The sequence below is a fragment of the Dermatophagoides pteronyssinus genome, unplaced genomic scaffold (assembly GCF_027571235.1).
Source record: "Dermatophagoides pteronyssinus isolate colony J.1.1.1.1 unplaced genomic scaffold, Derpt_VIB-CSIC_2022.12 sq0038, whole genome shotgun sequence".
Lineage (NCBI taxonomy): Eukaryota > Metazoa > Arthropoda > Arachnida > Sarcoptiformes > Pyroglyphidae > Dermatophagoides > Dermatophagoides pteronyssinus.
The window spans coordinates 171,450-193,137 of record NW_027461562.1 but is presented as its reverse complement, the minus strand read 5'-3'; the positions used below and the strand labels follow the sequence as shown (position 1 = coordinate 193,137).

Here is a 21,688-nt window from a genome sequence, read left to right as displayed (position 1 = left end):
TTTCAAAAAACTGTCACTAGATGGAATTATGTTGTCTAGCGATTCCATGTAATTATTCCAAATTCATGTCAAAATAGCCCGAAAATAACGGAATTTTTTTTACTAAAATTCATGACCCATATTTATTTTATAACAGAAATGATGATTATAATAATAATGTAACACATTATGTAGACAATCGCACATCTGTCACACACACACAAACATATTTGAGAGAGAAAAAAAAAGCATCGAAAGCAGAAAAAAAACGAAAAACAAAATTGCGAAAAAAACAAAATTGCGATGATTGATTACTTAAGCAAAAAATGAAAAAAAAACATTTTTCTTTCTTGTCACACACACACCACACACACACACATGCTTTCACTAGATACACACACTGACCAATGTCCATTGGAAAAATTATTCAAATGTTTTTTTTCTCTCGGTCATTTGTCATTTCTAAACAAGGTTTAAGAATTTTTTATTATCATTTTTTTTCTCATTTGAACTTTAAATTCATATTTATCCTCCTCGTCGTTGTCGTTGTTTAACCCTCAGTTTCTCTTCAAACAAAACAAACAAAAAAAAAAATTATAAGGGTAGTTTTTCTGTTGTTGTTGTTGTTGTGGAAATAGTCAAAAAACAAATAATAATAACATTTGAATTTGATGAATTCGTTAAATGCATGTTTTGAATATTTAACACAAAGATAGTAGATAGACAACTGGGGTTAAATTTAAAAAGGATAAAATAGATATGGATAGATAGAGAATATTCTATCTTTTTTTTACGAAAATAAAAGCGCATGCGTAATACAATTATCACAACAGAATAATAATAATATTACATAACTGAATTTCTCATTTCAGTTTGTTACAGCAAACAGCCGCAGCAGCAGCAACAAGCATATATGCAAATTAAACTTTTTTGTTTTGTTTAATGTCTTGGGCGTCTTTGGGGTCTTTTTCACAATTTCTGCAAGAACCCAAATGGAAAATTTTTCCAATTTTGAAATAAAAAAAAAACGAATTCAACGAACCGAGAAATTTTCATTTTCCATTTTCCATTTATTTAACTGACCATAATCATAAATTTCAAAGAAACAATCCAACCAACACCCCGGCCATACACAGATGTTGTTACTATGATGATGATGATGATGATACATTCCATCAGCATTTCTTCATTCTCCTCTTTTAAAACAGAATTTTTCCAAAATAAAAAAAAGTTTTATTTTTTTCAATTTCGATAAAATTTTCTGTTTTGTTTTTTTTCAATACAAAATTAAATTTGTTTTGTTTTGTTTTATTTTGCTTGTTTGTCAAGTTCCACTCTCTGTGTTGACTTCTCTGAAAACAAAAACAAATGAAAAATTTTAATTTAATAACCGAAAGAACGAAAGAAATGAAAAAAACTTGGACCGAATGGAGCCGGGCGGCCGGCCGAATGACAATGGACCATCGACAACGACAAAATATCGATAAAACAGTCAATTTTTCAAGTGAAAAGGACGAAAGTACGAAAAACTGAATAAACTGAATTTGTTTCTGTATATGCAAATTTATATTTTCATGATAATAATGGTTGGTAGGTGTTGAACGAAAGAATTGAAGAATTTTTATCATCATCATTTTTTTTCGGGAAAGAAAGAGTTAAAAGAGTTGAGGGGAAAAGAGTTTGGCAAACTGATAACTATAATGATGGTAATGATGGTAATGATGATAATCAACATTATTATCATCAATATTTTGATTATTATGATGATGCTGATGGGCAAAATTATGTAAATTTTTTCCCTGTTATCTTTTGCTGTGTGTTTTTGGTGATGATGTTTGGACGATGAAAAAGTGATGAGAAAAACCGGGAGAGAGCGGATAATAATTCCAATAAATGTCCAAAACAGAATTCAAATTTGAAAAAAAAATTTAATTAATTTTTTTTTCTCCAAACAAAAAAGTGTTAATAAAATCAAACAAAACAAGCTAGATCAAATTCAATCAATCGGAAGAAAAAATCCGGAAAAAATTGAATAAACAACAAACTAAATTAACAAAAAAAAAAAAAAAAAATCAAAAGGGTTAAAAACATTTGGTAACCCTTTCCCTACTCTCTCCTAAAACCAAACCAAAATAAAGTTTCATTCATTCATTCATTCAATGTTTGTATTGGGATTCGATAAACAAAAACCAAACAAAAAAACTTGTTCGGAAAGAAGAAGTTAATATTTGATTAGTTGATCGTAATCAATGTTTTTTGTTTGTGTTCAAGTTTATTCCGGATTCTTTCGGAATCAAACATCAAGCATCATAATGATGATGATGATGATGATGATGATGATGATGAGAACGATAACAAGTATTCACTGGTAATTCTGTTTCTTCTTCTGTTTTTTCATTTCAAAATGAATTTCAGAATTTCAGATTGAAAACTTTTGTTCGTTTTGCTTTTGTTGGTTCAAATTAAATCAGAATTTTTTAAAAACAAAAAAATCAAAAAAATTGAATTTGATTTGAATTCCAAATGAACTAAATTTGAAATAATTTCGCTTATTTTGTTGTTGTTGTTTGTTGTTGTTGGCAAAAAATCTGTATAAATTTTCTCTGATTTTTCAAAAATTCTTTTCGAGATCCTGTTAATCGATCATTGATTGATTCAGAATAACAAAATAATTCAAAAAATCCAAACCAAAAACCAAAAGTCAAGCAACCAAAAAATGTCAAATAGATTTCGATTAATATTATCAAGATTTCCTGGTCGTCGTCTTCGAAAACAACAACAACAACAACAACAACAAAAGCAACAACAACAACAAGAGATTGATAAAAATATAACTAAATCAAATGAATCGATAATAATACCAAAAACAACAACAACAACAACAACAAATCAATTGAATGATTCGGATGGAAAGAATTTGATGATGATGAAAAATTCAATGATACATCAAATCAAAATCAAAATCAAAACCAAAATCAAACGAAAGAAAAATTAATTCAAATTGAAATTGATGGTATATGTTATACACCGAAAATTATTTCTATTAATAATTTATTAACCAAAACAAATACAATCGATATGCAACGTGATTCAATATCAATATTTGAATTTAGACAATCACAAACACAATTATCATCACTACCATCATCATCACCATCATCGACAAATCAACAATATTTATTGATTGTAAATATTTATCCTGATTTTAATGTTTCATTAGCTGAATTTGAAACATTAGATAATGCAATCAATATATTACATACATCATTGGTTAATTTAGTAAATATGTTTGTACCATTTTTTCGTAATTTTGGGTAAGTTTTTTCACTTTTTATCGCTTGTTTTTGCCTAATTATTCATTTTTTCTTCCCTTTCATCGAACAACGGGTTAAATATAATTTGATATGAATGGGTGATAGACGTGAAGAAATTCTTGATAAAATTATCAATTTATTACAATGTTATCGTGATAATTCAGAATGGAAAGTAGCACATTTTGCTGCATTTTTTAATCATGTTGATTATTTTTTAAATATACCAATTGAAGAATTAGAAGATCGTAATAATCCTGATCAATGGTCACCATTACATATTGCTGTTTCAATGTCAAATATGTATATAATTGGTCTAATGTTAAAAAGCGGTATGGATGTTTATATTGTTGATTCAAAATATTGGACTGTAATGCATTTTGCAATGTTAGCATCACCACAAGTACTTTCAACATTGTTAGAAATGAATGCATTTTATCAACAATTAAAACATCAAGATGTTTATGGTATGACACCATTACATATTGCTTGTTTAGCACAAAATCCACGTCATATTCGTCGTTGTATGCAACAAGGTATAACAGCTAAACAATTAACAATTAAAGCACCAAAACCATATGGTACAACAACAACAACAACAACAACAACAACAACAACCATCAACCCTACTACTACAACTACTACTACTGCTACTGTTACCAAATGATAATAGTCAATCATTGAAATTAAATAAAAGACAAATGAATTTATTAGAATGGTATACTGATCCAACACCATATATACGTTTTGATAATGATTCAGAACAAATTGAACAACAATTTGATTGGCAAACAATAAAATTATGCGGTACACCATTACATTGGTGTCAATGTTGGCAAACAATAAATCGTTTGATTGATTTAAATGTATTCAATATTAATGAACGTGATCGTAATGGTGATACACCATTAATGTCATTTATTGATCGTTTACCATCAATAACAACAACAACAACAACAACAAATTTAACAACAACAACAACAACAAACATAACAAATAAATCAATAATACGTATATTCAATAGTAATAATAATGATAATGATAATATTCAAATGGATAATCAGGTAACAGCGACAGCAGGTACATCATCCGCATCCGCATCCGCATCCGCATCATCATCATCATCATCATCAACAACAACAACACCATTATTATTATCATCAACATCATGGCCAATAATTGTTAATTATCATTTAAGTTGGATATTACGTTTAATTATGAATGGTGCCCGTTTGAATCAACGTAATCATCAAGGTAATACAGCATTACATCATGCAGTATTGAATGGATCAATAATATTAGTACAATTATTGATAATATTTGGTTCAAAGATAAATATACGTAATAAACAGAATTTTAGCCCATTACATTTAGCATCATCACGGTTAAAACAATTACAACAAATTGAACGTATTGATAATCGTTTACAACGAATACGATCACGAATAAAATCACCAATCAATATACGATCGATAACAAAAATTCATCATGTATTAACAACATCGGATCAATCAAAACAACAACAACAACAACAACAACAACAAACAAATGAAAAACAACAACAACAAAAAGAACAACAACAACAACAACAACAACAACCAAATCGTACAACAACAGGAATAAAAAATGTTAATCGTTATATTGATAAACAGAAACAAATTTATGAATTAATAATAAAATCATTAAAATCAAATGGTGCACGAAAATGTCCAAAAAATTTATCAAATGATTGTACAATGGATTGTTTGCAAGTGGATGATAAACAAGATTATAATCCAATTGAAATTTTGGATAAAAAAAGTCGAAAAAGATTACGAAAACAACAACAGAAAAAACGTAAAAAAAATTCACCAATAATGATTATGAATGATGATTATGATCGTTTGGATACGAAATTATTTTTTGTTGATATTGTTAAACAACAACAACAACAATCAAAACAACAACAATCGAAACAACAACAACAACAACAAAAATATAATAATATTAGATGGTGGTATAAATGATTCATTTATGAATCCATTAATACAGATATTATTATTGAATGAATTACAAAAATATTTAAAAAAACCAATACAAAATTATTTTCAAATTATAAGTGGTACTAGTTTTGGTTTTACAACTGGTTGTTCATTAGCCATTGGTAGAAAATTATTTGAAATATTGAATTTTTATCTAACACTTCGTTCGAATTTTCGTAAACCATTGATACGAATGCAAGAACATAATACTGATCGTTTAGAACAAACATTATTAACAATGTTTAATGATCCAAAAACAATGGCCGACATTCGTAGACAACAACAAAAAACATTTAATACTTTCAACAACAGTTGTTGATAATATGCCAGCAAGATTAAAAATTATTGATGATCAAATTGAAAATTTAACACTTTGGAAAGCATGTCGTATATCTGGTTTAGGTGCTGGCCTATTTAAAACAATCGAACATAAAGATATACCATATTTTGATGGATCATTGATTGCACCAAATCCAACATTTGATATACTAACTTTCTATCAAAATCAAAAAATATTATTGGGTCATAAAGAATCGTCAACATCATCGATGTCATCAGTATCACGTATGTTACCATTTCGTTTAATATTATCATTAGGTAGTGGTCGTATTGCATATCGTACCGATGTACAACCAATCGATTTAAATTCATTTCGGCTATATGCACCTAATTTACGTGTTTATTTTAATTATTTTCGTCAATTAAGAGATTGGTTTGCAAGTATCCTGATGGAAACTGATGGTCATATTGTACAAAGGTAAGAAATTTTAAACCAAAACACTGAATATGTTCTGTTTTTCGAAAAAAAACATTGAATTTTTTCTGACCAAATTTTCCTTTCGACAACAGATCAAGATATTTTGCCTTATCACAAGGTATACATTTTGGTCGTATAAATGTATTTTATGATAGAAAAAAAGCTAAAACATCATTACAAGAATTGGATCAAATTTTAGGACAATATTGGATACAACAACGTAATCCATTACAACAACAACAACAACAACAACAACAACAATCATCATCATCATCATCATCAATATTAACAACAACAACAACAACAACAGTACAACAAACAAATCAAATTGAAACATATCAAACAATGCGTTCTGATCAATTATTATTACAAATATTATGGCAAGTTAAAATACAATGTTATGAAAATCGTAAACAATTTAGACAAATGGCTAGATTATTAAAACATTCAATAAAAACAACAACAACAACAACAACAACAACCAAAGCGACAACAACAACAACAACAACAACAGAGAAAAATATTGATCAAATATCGAAAATGTCAAAAAGTCCAGGTAATAATAATGATTTGTTAACATTTGATCAAGAAACAAATAAACAATTAAAAATATCATCATCATCATTATTATCATCATTATTGAGAGGTGAATCATCATCATCATCATCATCATCGACATCAGCATCAGCATCCGCATCAACATCAACAACATCAACAACAACAATGATGGCTGTAGCAGAAGCAGCAGTTGCAGCAACAGCTGCAGCAATGTTTCCATCTAAATCACAATCAAATCAACCAAAAATAAATAAATAAATAAAGGAATATAAGGAATAAGTGATGGACGATTTATTGGGAAAAAATAAACAATCGATACTATCGATAAAACAACTATCATTACCATTTTTTTTTTATCTACAAGAAAAAAAACTTGTTTCACAAATAAATCAAAATCAAAAAACTGAAAAATCAGAAAAATGAAAAATGTTTTTTATTTCCATTTTGAAATTGAAATCATCATTTGTTATTGCAGCAATTTATTTTCATTCAGGAACAACAAACAAAAACAAAATGAAAAGATCTTAGTGTTGATTGTTATTTTTTCGGTGTTTGTTTGTTTGTTTGTGTTCCATGAAATTAATTCATTAGTGCTGTGTTTCGGGGTAGCGATCATACATCGCTACACCCGAATCTAATGGAAAAACATCATGGCGCGGATAAGAGTGGAGGATAGTGGCCAAAAACAACAGCGAAAAAGCAACGAAACAAAAAAAGCAATAAGAAAATGAAACCGAAAATTCGAATTTGATCCAGAAACAAAAACAAAAAAGGGAAGATTGTAAAGTGAGAGTTTAGAGAGAAAGTAAATCAAACAGAAAACAACAAACAAAACTGCAAAACTTTGTTGAGATAGAGAGAGAGAGAGAGAAAATAGATAAAAATCTTTTTAAAAAGTTTTTTATTTTTGGTTGTATTTTTTAATTGAATTTTTTATCGATTTTTTTATTTTAGTTTACAAACAACAAATAAATAAATAACATAGACATTGTGATCAGCATTGATTCTTTTTGTTTTGAGAGAGGAAAACAAAGCAAAAGATAAATTTTGATTGTTTCCATTCGATTCTTCCTTCTTTTTCAAGTTTAACACCTACGCGTCTAAAAAAGCACGCAAGCAACAAAATTGCCCGAACAAACACATAGAGAGAATCGCAGCAATTTGATTCAATGAATTCTGTTTTTTTTATTATTTCACAATAAATACTTTTGTAAGATGTTTATAACATGATTTTTATGAAAGAACCACCAAAATTCTGATTAGAATTCAGAATTCTGAATAATGAAAATATGTTTTTTTTTGTGTTGTTGCGATAATTCAATGATGACCATTCAATTCGATTTTCTTTTGAGAAATTTTGGTTTTGGTTTTTTGTTGTTGTTATTGAATACGAATAAACCAAATAAAACCAAACCAAACAAGAAAAAACAACCAAACCAGATCTATTTATTTTGATTTTTATTGAATTATTTCATAGTAATTCTCTTCAGAATAATATTCATTCATTCATTCACTAAGTGAATATTCTTTGATTCTGTAGAAAATTTCTGTTTTTTTTTATATATTCATTTTGCTTAATGCGTTCTTAACTGTGAATGAGGGGTGAATTCAATTTGGTCATTTGGTTGGACATAAGTTTGTTTTCCAATAGCCCAAAAACCAAAAAAAAGGGAAAAAAACAACCAAACCAGAATTTGAATATACAAAAAAACCCAATAATGATGGTGGACGTTTTGATTATTCAATAAGGAGAAGAAAAATTCTGGGCTAAAAATCTTTTATCTTGTTTCGGGTATCGTTGGTTTTTGGTTTTTGCTTTTTGATTCTAGTTTTTTTTTCGAATCTAATTAAGTCATTTTAATCAACTCGGTGGAAAAAAAGGACTGTGTGTGTGCGTGTATAATCGATTAATTAACTTTTTTTTTCGCTGCTGTTTTGCTTTGTTTTGTTTTTTATCTCTGTTGTTGTTGTTTTGTTTTTTCTCAGTTGCTTTTCCGTTTTGTTCATTTATAATCGTAAACAACAACAACAAAAGAAAAGACTTCCTAGGATGATGATAATGTTGTTGTTGTTGTTGTCTTAATGTGGATAAAATGATAACGTTTATTTGTGAAAATTGAGTGAAAAATAAAGTAAAGTAAAGTAAATTGAAAAAACAAAGCAGCAGCAAAGAAGCTTTCTTTTATTTCCACCAAACCACCCACCCACCATCATAAGAATTGTAAACAAAAAAAAAAATCTTATGATGATTACAGAATCCAGTACTGGTGTAGTGTGGTGGTGTTAAAGAACAAAACAAGAAAAATGATGATGATGATGATGACAAAGAAAATGAAAATGGATGAAAATTCTTTTCTTTTCTTCTTCTGATTTGATTTGATGACCAAAAAAAAAAAAAAGAAATGAAATTTTCGCTTTGTTTTTTCACTTCGTTTTGTTTTTTGCTTTTTTTCCTATCAATTTAACGATTGTGAAGAAAACAAAATTCAATGAAAAAAAGCTGTAATCACGAATTATATTCTGTTGTTGTTGTTGTTGTTTGTTGTTTGTTTGGAATACTGTTAAACATCATCATCATCATCAAATGAAAAACTATAACCCAGAAGAACTAAATAGGCAAAAAACTCAAATCAAATAAAATCTATTGAAATGTTTTTTGTTCATTTCACATTCATTTCATTAAAATGAAATGTTTTTTCCTCATTGAGTTCCTCATCGAGTTGATTCTTTTCAGTTGAATTGAAAATAAACAGCAACTACGTAGTTCATCAACAAATATTACAAAACATTAACAACAACAACAAACAACAACAACATTATAGTCATAAGCATCTCATCATCATCATCGAGAACAAATAATGTTTTGAATAATAATAATAATAAAAAAACCTTTTCAAATAATCATAAATGTTTGTAATGAATAGAATGAGAGAAAAAAGTTATTGACTTTTTTCTAGTTCTGTTGATGATGCATCATACAGAATTTTTATTTTTTCGAAACAAAGAATCACAGAATCGATCGATGAAACAAAAAAATGAAATTCTCGATTTTTTTGTTTTGTTTGATAAAGTTAGTTAGTTAGTTAGGATTCTTTTGATTGTGTGTGTGTGTGTGTGTGTTTGAAATGAAATAATATGCAAATTTGTTTCGGGTTTTTTTGCTGATAACCGGAAGTTTTTTCAGGAGAATTTTCCCGAAAATAATGAGATCTATTTGAAAAAATGTTGTTGTTGTTGTTGTTGATGTTTGTTGTTTTATTTCAACAACAACAACAACAACAGCAGGCAACAACAACAATCCCATAGGCAATTTGCAATGATTTTTTATTTTTATTTTTTTTTATTTCGACAAAATTTGAATGAATTTTGATTATTCTGCATCAGATTCTGTTTATGCAGAATTTATATTTTATATTCAAAATCAAAACTGGAAAAAAATAAAATGCCAAACGATCAACGAAAAGTGAAAACGGTAAAGATATTTTTGCAGGAATTTCTCTTTTCCTGGAAAATTTTTCAAAGAACAAATCTAAGAAGCCAAAAGAAACGAATAACGTTATTATAAATGGAAATTATATTCAAAAAGAATTTATATTTCGTTTTTTTTAAGAAGAAAAATTTCAATTTTGTCTCTCTCTCTCTCTCTCTCTTCAACAAAAAAAAAAATGTTATCAGTGGAAAATATTCAACGGAAAAAAATTCAATTAAGGCTGCAGTAACATTTTTTCTCGAACCAGTTTTATTTTTTCAAAATTCACAAACGACGTTATGCAACAAAAAAAAAAACATTTTTCAATTCTAATCCAACCTGAAAAACCCAGAATTAAAGAAAAAAAAAAATATCGAATCTATTATACACTGGTTACAAGATTAGCCCAGAAAAAAAATCCATCCAAAGTAAAATATTTTTCAGTGAATAATTTATCGATTAAAAAAACAAAAGCGGAAAAAAATTGTATTTATAATAATAATCATTTTTATAATTATATCAATATAACAGTAATCATATATATAGTCCGTTTAGTCCGTTATTCAGTCATCATCATCATCATCATCATCATTATCAGTCTTTCATAATCAAAATCATTATTATTTGATTGAATTTAAATAATTAATATAAAGGGAGAGAGAGAGAGAGAGAGAGAGAGAGAGAGAGAGAGAGAACTGAATGAATTCAAATGTCAAGCAAGCCACCACCAACGCCAACGCCAACCATAATCATCATTATTATTAATAACATAGGATAATAATAATAATATGGGTAATAACAACAACAACAACAACAACAACAAAAAAAGTTTTTCTGTTTTGTTTTGTTTTATATTTCTCTGTCTCGAGGTCATCATTATTATCATCATCATCATCATCATCAACATAATGATGGTAATCGTTTTTTGTTTCTCTAGATTCTTTTGGATTCCGGATTCTCTGTGTTTGTCATGTGTGTGTATGTGTGTCGCGTGGGTGGATAATTTCATATATTTTAAATCATCAACAACAACAACAACAACGACGACAACAACAACAACAATTTGTATTCATTGATTTTGATTATTGCATAATTGGTTTTTGGGTATTTTTGCATTTGTATTCATTCATTCATTCATTCATTTGATTTAGAATAATAATTACTACAAGAATATTCTTTGTTTTGTTTTGTTTTGGTTTCATTGATCGAATATGTGAATGTGAATGTGAACAAACCTTGGTTAATGAACCAAGATTGATAATGACAAAAAATATGACAATACAATACGATGATGATTGTAGGAAATATACGATAAATTTGATTGATTCTCAATCGTTATTTTTATTATTCGATTCTTTTAGTAGCAGCAACAACAACAACAACAACAGAATCTGTAGGAATTTGTAACCGGAAGAAAACTACTGTCATACAGACATGCTTGAACAGCTAATAATTCTAAATTCTAGTGAAAAAAAATAATGGTACATTATAAATAATAATAATAAGTTTTTGTTTTTTACTAATGATGATCGATCGGATATTTTCATTATTATCATTATCATCATCTTGATGATGAAGAAAGTACAGAAAGTAACATTCATTTCATGAAAACAAAAAAACAAAATGATTACCGTTTTTTTTTAAACGACGATAGTAACATATTAAATAGCGATTACGTATTTTTTTATGAATATTATTAGTTGGTATTACTTATTAGTATTTTATGCGTGAATTTGTTTCAAATTCATTCATATTTATTTACAACACGGGTAACGTTATATGTGAATAATTTTTCATGATAAAAAATAAACGAACAACAACGGAAAAAGTCAGAAAAAAAAGAAGAGAATTCCCTGTTTGTTCCATGAAAAAAAAACAATAATTATTGAAACAACGGCAAGAATATTCCGCCGATATTGCGATGTTTCGAAATTCCATTCACCGAACCGAAATGAACGAAAAAAATTTTTCCAATAAAGTAAATATTTGATGCTTTGAATATTTTCGGTTCAAAATTTTTATTACTGAGGAACTTGAAAAACTTGAAAAGAAGAAAAAAGAAAAATCCTATTCAAACCGAAACAGAATAAAAAACCATTCCAGTCCATTTGAAATGGGCAAAACTCTGCTGTTCAATAAATTCAGGTTATTCAATTTTGTTTGGAAGAAACAAAACAAAATATTCAGGTTCGGTTCGGTTGATTTGGTTTCATCGCCAATAATAAATAAATATTGTCGATGTTTAATAATGTTCAATGGTTTTTTCCCGCTCTCTCTCTCTCTCTCTCTGAATGAATTGAAATTTTTTTTAAAATAAATTTTACTTAGTTTTACAAGTTTTTGTAAATTATTAATTTGGATTTTTATTTGAATTTTTGTTCCTATTTATTTTTATATTACTTTATCTATGAATGATGCATGATGATGATGATGAAAAAAAATGACTAATAAATCTTCATATCTTCACTTATTATTTACAGATTGTATAAATGTAGATTTGAAAAAAACCCAAAGAAACATTTTCCAGAGAATATTTCCGGGAAATATTTCTTATAAGAACCCAAAAAAGAAATGAAATTGTATCATCATCTTGCAACCAATCAACTGATAAAGGCTTAGTAAAGGATCTATATTTGTTTTGTTTGTCGAATTGAGAATTTTATTCTTAACACGGAGAGAAAGAATAAATGAAGAAAAAAAAGCTTTTTTTCCAATAGAATCTTTCTGACAATCAACAACAACAACAACAACAATGTTTACGATTATACAGACAGACAGACAAAACATTTCTTTTTTCGTTTGTTTTGTTTAGCTGTTTGGTTCGGTTTGGTTATTACATCATAACGGTAATCTCAATGAAAGCAAACAAAACAAACAGAATATTCTACCCATTGATGATGCGATGAAGCAATGAATGAAAACCATAAGCAAAAAGAAGAAAAGAAAGAAAATCGAAAAATAAGAATGAAGAAAGGAAAAAAAATATTTATTTGGTTTGGTTTGGTTTGGTTATTATTAGTTTTTCCATATTTTCTTGTTGTTTTGTTCTGCTGTGAATTTGTTGTTGTTGTTGTTGTTTTGCTAATCTAAAACTGCCAACAACAACAACAACAACAACAAATAACACCAACAACGATGATGATGTTCCTTTTTGTTGTTGTTGTTGTTGTTTATTTATTTCATAAATAAATAAATAAATAGATAGGGGATAGATAGATAGATAGATAATATTATATACATTTACAACTAAACTGAATATTTACAAAACATATATAAAATGTCTTGAATAATCATAAATCACACAAAAATATAAAAATATAAATACCATTTAAGCTTTACTTAAATAGATATCTATGGGTTCTCTCTCTCTCTCTCTCTCTCTCTTGCTTTCATTTTATTTATTTATCTTTCGATATAATTTATATTTATTACTTTTCTTTGCTCTGTTTTTTTTGTCTATATTTGTAATTCTTTTTGGGTAAGATTATTATTATTATTTTCTACGTTTTTTAAATATTATATCCCGACAAAAAAAAAAAGACAAACAGGAAGAGTGTAAGTGAAAACGATTTATTCATCTAATTTTCTGACATTTATTTTCTATTTCCAGGACAGTTAGAGAGAGAGAGAGAGAACAGGGCTATCATCAGGCTTAAGGAAAGAAAGCAAAAAAAGATGTTATCGAACCAACGATGATGATGATGATTCGTTCGATATATATCGTTTTAATAGTATCGATTATAATGATGATGATTGTATTTCGTTGCATTAACCGAGAAAAGAAAAAAAGAAAAACGAAGGATAAATTGGTTGATTAATTTACTTTTTGCTTCGTTTTCGTTTCGTTTCTCAGTAAATATATAGATAGAAGGGAGAGCTAGAGAAAGTTTCTGGAAAACGAAAACTAACCTAAATTATTCGATTAATATTCATCACACTAAAGTTTTTCTTTTTTTTTGGTTTCTTTCTACGTTTGTTATCGTTATGTATAATCATCAAAATCGTTATTATTTTTTTGAAAACAAATTACAATTCAAGAATATAAATCATTTTTATTTTTTTTTTTTGCAAAACTAATTGAATTTCAGTGCTTATTTTCGATATATATCGATAATTTTGTTTTGTTTTTCAATCAAAACTTGAATTGAACAAAAAGGATTTTTTTCGGTTTTTTTGAAAAACTAAATCGATTTGAATTCTTTATTTGAAAACAAAAACGAAAACAAAAGGAAAAAAGGAGAAAAATGAAATTTGCTTTTGTGAATTTGTCGAATTCTGTCAATCAATCAATCATAATCAATATTTTTTCTTTTTTGCTTTCCCAATTTTCGACCGAAAGAACAAAGTAAAATGAACAATGAAAATCTATTGAGTTGCAAGTGAAAAGAAAAAGAAAAAAATGCATACATTTTGTTTCAAACTCGAAGAAAATCAATATTCAATAAAAAAGACAGTCAATTTTTTTCGGGTACGACTGAATGACAACTTGACTGTGTTGATAATAATAATAATGATTATTAGTAAGTGGAAAAAGAAAATTACATCTACAATTTGGGAAACTTTCCGGGTTAAAAAAAAATGAATTCAAAAATACCGTAAAGTTTCTCGAAAAAATAGCACTAATTTTCCGAGTTGAATGAAATGGACTGAAAACAAAAAAAAAATATTATTTCGATAACGAATGGTGATGAATATCAAATGATTTCAAGGCTATGAATCAATGAATAAATCAAGGGGGAGAAAAATACTTTTTGGACAAGAATTCAATGACATTCATGATCGAAAACGCCTGAAATCAAATAAATCGATTCCATTGAACCCTTTTTTTGTTGTTGTTGTTGTTGTTCAATGAAACAACAACAACAACAACAGCAGCAACAACAACAACAAAGACAATAAAAAAAATCATGTTTGAGAATAAAAAAACATTTGGCCAAAGTGAAAAACAAATGTTCGTTTGGTTGATGATAATATTTCATTTCATTTTTTGGTTAAAAACAAAAAAAATATAATGAGAATTATGGCAGTAAAGTTAACTTTTCAGGGGACACAATGTATATTTTTTTTTGTTTCTCATCGTCGTTTGTTTTGTCGTTTTTGTTGGTTTGGTTTGTTCAACGATTCATTCATTCTTGATTTTTTCTTTTCACTCAAATAATACTGTCTAAGATAAAATGTCTGTAATAAACTTTGTCTTTTATTGTATTTTTGGTGATTGATAATGTTCAATTTGTCAATTTTTTGTTTTTTGGTTGAATCAAGTACCAGCAGAAAAAGGATAATATTCATTTGTTGTTGTACATTTCCAAGGAAATTTCTTTCTTATCTTTGTTGTACATTTCGAAGAAATTTTTCTCCTTGTAATGTAATATTGAACTGGAAAAAAGTTATGGATAATGTTGTTGTTTTAGTATTTCCTCTACATTTGACATTAAATGAAAAAAAATCCACAAACAATGTAACCTCATTGTAAACAATGTGAGAAAATCCTATTACAAAAAAAAAACAAAGAAAATGTTTTGCTTTTTGAGGGGGGGTGGTGGTGCACACAAAGAGAAATGTTTCCAGAAACATAAAATATTTTCCGAAAAAACTTTCCGTTTTGACATTTAGAAAAAAAAATCAATTAGAAATTCCTACTGCGATATGGTTATTTTTGTACCAAAAATGTCAAAATAGGCACAAGAATTATGACCAAATTCATTTCTAATGACAGAATTTTGAAAAAAAAACAAAAAACAAAAAGCCCTGAGGAAATATTCTCGAGAAAGAAAAAACATCAGAGAAATTTGCCTGAATAGAATTTCAAATTCTGTTTTTTGCATTCATCACCATCATCGCTTTGAATTTTGAATTTTTTTCTTCGAAAAACTTTTCAAAAACAAAAAAAAAATTTTCACATTGTAAATTCTGTTCAGAATCCAAAAAAAAAAGAAGAATTACTATGGATTCTTTTTTTTTGGCTGAAATTCTTTTGTATGGTATGAATTTCAATGTGTGTGTGTGTGTGTGTGATGGGGGTTAAATTTGGAAAATGAATGAATGAATGAATATTTGGATTTTAGAAACATTTTTTTTTTGTCATCAATACTTTTTGAGTTTTCCATAATTTCTATTTTCTGTTTTTCTGGGTTTTCTGGTTGAGAGAACCATGACAATAGAAAAGCAAAAAATTAATCAGGAAAAGAAAGGAGAAAAAAATTCTCGAGTTTTTTTCACCCAAATTTGATTATGGATATCTGATAAGACACAGACCAACACAAAGACACAAAGAGAGATTTATCAAGCAATTTGCAATTGAGAAAATTTGAGAAAATTTGAAACAAAAAATTTAGAGATTTTGTTTTAAAGTGGCAAAAAATGTTATTCCTCAAAAAAAATATTCATTCATTCATTTATGAACAAAATCTTTTGAAAATTTTTTTGGAATTTCAGTTTTGTCTTTCTGTCTTGCTTTAATCCTTTTTTTGTTTTTCTCGAGAAAAATCTAATAATATCAACATTATTCATTGTAAATATGACATTTCCGTTTTTTTTCGTTTTTGTTTTTTGTTTTTTGCATAACAGAAGCAATAAATCCAGAGGAAAGTTTCCCAGAAACAACAACAACAACAACAAAAAAGAGTTACCACCACAACCAGAAACAAAAAACCGACAAAAAAAAAGAAAAATAACCCCAACTTTGAAAGATAAAGTATAGTGATGATGATGAAGAAAAAAAATAGTAAAGTTAAGTAAAGAAAAGTTTCCGAAATTCTTATTAAGTAAGCCAACAACAACAACAACAAAAACAAAAACGCAACACTGCACCATTATTATTATCATCATCATCATCATTATCATTATTCTTCGTCTTCTGTGTGTGTGTGTGTGTTATATTTACGTTTCTTTTTTCTTGTTACATTTGTTTCGTGGAAACTTGAAATTAATTAGTAATTCTTCTTCTTTGTTTTCTACACAATCTTTGACTTGAAATGTAAATATATTACAGTCACTTAGAGTAGATAGTAAGAGGATAAGAATCTATAATTTTTTTTTTTATTTTACTTTTGCTAATTTTCTTTCGGGAAAATTTCTTTGTTATGGGAATTATTTTTCTTCGTAATATATACACATTGTATATAAATGCAAATGTAAATTAAGAAAAAAATAATATCGACTAAATAAAATGGTGACAATAATAATAATAATTACAAGTGAAAAAAAAATAATGGTAGTTGGGAAACTTTACAGGGAAAAATTCCGATAAACTTTCCAAGAAAAAAAAAACATTTTTTCCGATTTGACACATCAAAATTGAAAGCAAATTGAATAAAAAATTCTTGATTAAACATCATCGATCAAGAATAATGAAAAAAAAACAATGACCCGAAAATGAAATTGAACGACAATCGATTGATTATGCAATGATCAGCAGAAAAAAAAGTCGAGAGTAGAAAAAAACAAAGCGAACAAAACGAAACTTGGAAATTCAAATAAACAAAAAACGAAACGAAACTGAAAAAATGAAATTTGGAATTGCAAACTTGGCAGAATCGGAGGAAAAACAACACAAAACACAGTTCACACATATATTCTGTAAATTTTGTGAACTCGAAATTCTTTTACGATTCTGCACGAGATGATGATAAGTTTATGGTGTGTGACGCAAACACAAACACACACATATGGTTGCAATTAATTTTCATTTTCAGAAAAAATTTTACAAATTTTTTTTGACAAAGAAAAATGGAAAAACGAAAAAATGATGACAAATGTTATTTGATTACGTTATATTTTGGAAGATATGAAACGAAATTCTTTTAAAAAATTAATTTCAAGACAATGGAAAGGAAAAAATGTCACATTTTTTCTCCCGAACACGCAAAATATATTAATTGAAAACATCCTGACAATGTTTGATGATTTCTTGGTGATGGTTATGATAATAATAATAAAAGTAATGAGAAAATGGAGAAAATTCTTCAATTTTTCTTTTTCTTCTTCGTTAATGAGATGGATCATTATAAATCATCATCATCATCATCATTTTGATGATGACGAGATGGATGTTTTAATGCAAAAAAAAGAGCATCAAGGGCATTTTTTTTTGCCAGCTATTTCTACTCGGTGCCGAATAAAGATGTCAAAATAGGCAAAGACCAAGTAATTTTATCATCAAGAATGGATTTTTATTTTTTTGAATTCAGAATAACAAAATTTACATGTTTTTTTTAAAAAAAACGAAAAATTTGCATATTTTTTTTTCATTTTGATTTCAGCGAAAAATCTCCAATTTAGATTTTGCATCCAAGAAAGAGTGAATATATTGATTTAAAAGTAGGCAAGGGATTCTTCCTTCCTACCCACTTTACATATTCAAGTTTTTCGTTTTTCTGGCTTCCACAATGAAATTGTAACGAGAAAGTTTTCAGAAAAAAACATTTTTAAAATAATTTCAGGAAAAAAAATTATTGATTTTTTTTCTCGCTTGAAATTTATTGATTTGACCCTAATAAAAAAACAAGAGAGAATCTTTTCGGGAAAAAAATTTCCAGGAAAATTTTGAATGATTTATCATCGTTCGACACACCAAGAAGAACAAGGGAAAAACCATCATCACAAAAATATCCAAAATGTTTCAACAGAAAATAAAAATAAAAATCCACAGTGTATGTGTGTGCGTTTGATTCCTGACATTTTGACATTTTAACCATGTCAAAACTAAAAAAAAAAAACAATTTGATTTATTGGATCCTTTACTTTTTACGTTCTTCTGGATCAAATGATTCAATTAATTTATAATGATGATGATGATGATGATGATGATTTTTCTTTCAAAGAAACTTTCCAGAAAGTCTAGCTGGTCATCGATACATACACTGCGAGAAATATATCTAATGATGTCAAAAACAGAAACAGAAAAAATCATTTCAAGTTTGGTTTATGGTTCTGATTCTGGTTCTCTTTTTTTTTGCAATTTGTTTCAACACTTTACCTACCTACACACTCCATAAATAAAAGTATAGTGTTTGTTGATAGAATTGATGAAAATTTCAAAGGAAAAAAAATACTTGAAACATCCATTTTCATTTACGTAAGCAAATGGGCAAAGAAGAAAGTTTCCAAAGTTTCAAAGTAAAAAAAAATGAAAATGAAAATGTTGCTGTTATCAACATATGTTTGATGGAAATGTTTCTGGTATTGGGAAATTATCAATTTTCAATGGAAAATCTTTTAAAAATGGTGTTTGATGATGTTTGATGACAACCAACCACCATCATCATCATCATTGAAGAAATCGATTCAGGATTTGGCACCCCAAATATTGAATGGACTGTATATTGATTTTATGTTTATACAGGATTTGTGTTTGCTTGTTTGTTTGTTTGTTTGCAATGGATATGTGTCATCATCATTATCATCATTTCATTCAAAGAAGAAAAACTGTTTCGTAAAAAAATAAGCATCATTTTTATTCATTTCCTTCTGTGTTTGTGTGTGTAAATAGAGGACATTTTTAGTATTTTTTTTTTTTTCTCAGTCAACAAACGAAAAACGAATGAGAAAAATTCAGGATAATCATTTCAGATGAATGAATCGAAAGCTTTTTTCGTTGAATCTCAAATCACACACACACAAACACAGAGAGAACATCACCACATCAGAATTTTTTTTCGTTTCGTTTTTTTAAATGGCAATCGATTTTTTTTTCTCTCTCTTCGACTATTTTCATCCAACTCTCTTTGATTCTTTGATTTTTTTGCACATTTATCGTTCGTTTTTTATCGTTTTCTGTCGTTTCTTTCGTTTCGTTCGTTACAGAATTGTAAAAAACGAAAGAAAAATTGCACCAAAAAAGTATTACGCACATTGCGACAAGAGATTAATGATTTTCATTGCTGTTGTTGTTGTTGTTGTTTCACACACACAAGAGAATATAAATCTCATAAATTCATCGTTTGTTGTTTTCGTTTTCGATTTCAATATGTTTCTTTTTTTCACTGTTTGGTGTTTGATGTTTGATTTGTTTTTTTTTGAACATTTTATTTCGATTGTCGTTTGGTTGTTTGGTTGCTGTTTTTTTCAGGATTCTGACATCAAAAGAAGGATGGTAAAATTGTGTATATTTGAGGATTTTTTTTTTTGATTTACAAGTGCCGTTGTGTTTTGAGAAAATTGACTTTTTTTTCATTCATTCATTTCATTCACAAACAAGCTGTTTTTTTCTATAATTTATGGGGATAAAATAGTAAGAGAAATATTTCCGGGAATAGTTTTTCTGGAAATATTTCTGGAAATGACCCGAACAATCTATACAGCAATGTCAAACTTGATAATGATCAATAGAAAGATAGAAAGAAAAAACATTTTTTTCCTCGGTTAATATTGAGAAAGTTTATTTGAAAAAGGAAAAAAAGTGAGAAACTTTATGTGGAAATCCAAAAATCTTTATAATGAACTCTATGTATAGATTGATAACAAGACAAAAATATCACTGGACACATATATCACACACACACATGAAAATGAATGAAAAACCATATGTGTGTGTGTTTGTCTTTGGGATAAAAGTGAAAATGATGAAAATCTAATTATATTGATATACCAATGAACACCCTGGAACATGGACAAAAATTTCATGTTCAAACGACAAACAACGAAAGAAATCGATCATGTCAACAACTGACGACGACAACGACGACAACGAAGATGGTAACATCTCATTAAAATCAACTATAATCAAGGCATCTTTTTTTCCAGTTCTTTCTTTCACAACTTTCCCTAAATGTATCATGTCAATGTTGGTCATCATTATTTGTTTGTTTGTTTTTTCCTATTGCTTTTCCGGAAATTTTCTTTGTCACTGGATTCACTGGATCCACCATACATCCAACCAACCTGCCCATAGAAAAGGAGGAAAAATATTTTTTTCCAAAAAGCAAACAAAAAAAAATTCTCCAGAACGATATGAATTTTTTTTCGAAAAATTCCTTAATGATGATGATACAAAATATATGTGTTTTGATTTTCTCCTATTCAAAACAAACAAAACTTCTGGCAAGTTTTTTTTCGGGAAATTTTTTTCCATTTGGGACAAAAAAAACAACGTTGAAATTTGTTTTGTTGAAAAGTCAACAACATTCATTCCTCTCTACATCATGATGATAATGATAATGATGATGATGATGAAACGAAATGTAGAAATTTTCCAGAAAGAAAAATAAAATAAATTTTTTTTTTGTTAAAATTTCCAGAAATATTCTCATGATGATTATGATGATAATATTACTGACAATATGCAAAATTTTTAATGATTTATTCATGATGGTAGGTTTTTTTTCGCTTTTTCTTTCTGGTCAACAACAACAGCAAAAAAAGTAAAGAATAAAATTCTTTTTTTTGTGAATATTCCGGGTTTCTGCCGTTTTCGTTTGTTTGTGCCATAAGTTCATTAAATTTAATTTTTTTTCTCTCTCTCTCTCTCTCTCTCTCTCTCTCTCTTCACATTCAAAAACACCATGTGATGAATAACGAGAAAAAAAAGAATAATAAAAAAATCATTATCATTAGAGAGAGAGAGAGAGAGAGAGAGAGAGAGAGAGAGAGAGAG

General features: G+C 27.8%; 2 protein-coding genes across 2 annotated transcripts; both read left to right on the top strand.

Moving 5' to 3' along the window:
• The first annotated feature begins 2,625 nt into the window (after positions 1–2,625).
• On the top strand, positions 2,626–5,417 carry LOC113791455 (uncharacterized). The gene is made up of 3 exons (XM_075823872.1): positions 2,626–3,293; positions 3,399–3,870; positions 3,968–5,417. Exons 1-3 carry the CDS (start codon positions 3,058–3,060, stop codon positions 5,294–5,296), a joined length of 2,037 nt encoding a protein of 678 aa, XP_075679987.1. The 5' UTR covers positions 2,626–3,057; the 3' UTR covers positions 5,297–5,417.
• Positions 5,295–5,720, top strand: LOC142646027 (uncharacterized). Its single transcript, XM_075823871.1, has one exon. It carries the CDS (start codon positions 5,304–5,306, stop codon positions 5,628–5,630), a length of 327 nt encoding a protein of 108 aa, XP_075679986.1. The 5' UTR covers positions 5,295–5,303; the 3' UTR covers positions 5,631–5,720.
• The last annotated feature ends 15,968 nt before the right edge of the window (positions 5,721–21,688 follow it).

Excerpts from the sequence above, each read along its gene's own strand:
- LOC113791455 (XM_075823872.1), top strand. The coding sequence starts at position 3,058 with ATGCAACGTGATTCAATATCAATATTTGAATTTAGACAATCACAAACA. Across the intron at positions 3,294-3,398 it reads CCATTTTTTCGTAATTTTGG|ACGTGAAGAAATTCTTGATA; the intron begins GTAAGTTTTTTC and ends AATGGGTGATAG. Across the intron at positions 3,871-3,967 it reads TTAAAGCACCAAAACCATAT|TCATTGAAATTAAATAAAAG; the intron begins GGTACAACAACA and ends GATAATAGTCAA.
- LOC142646027 (XM_075823871.1), top strand. The coding sequence starts at position 5,304 with ATGAATCCATTAATACAGATATTATTATTGAATGAATTACAAAAATAT.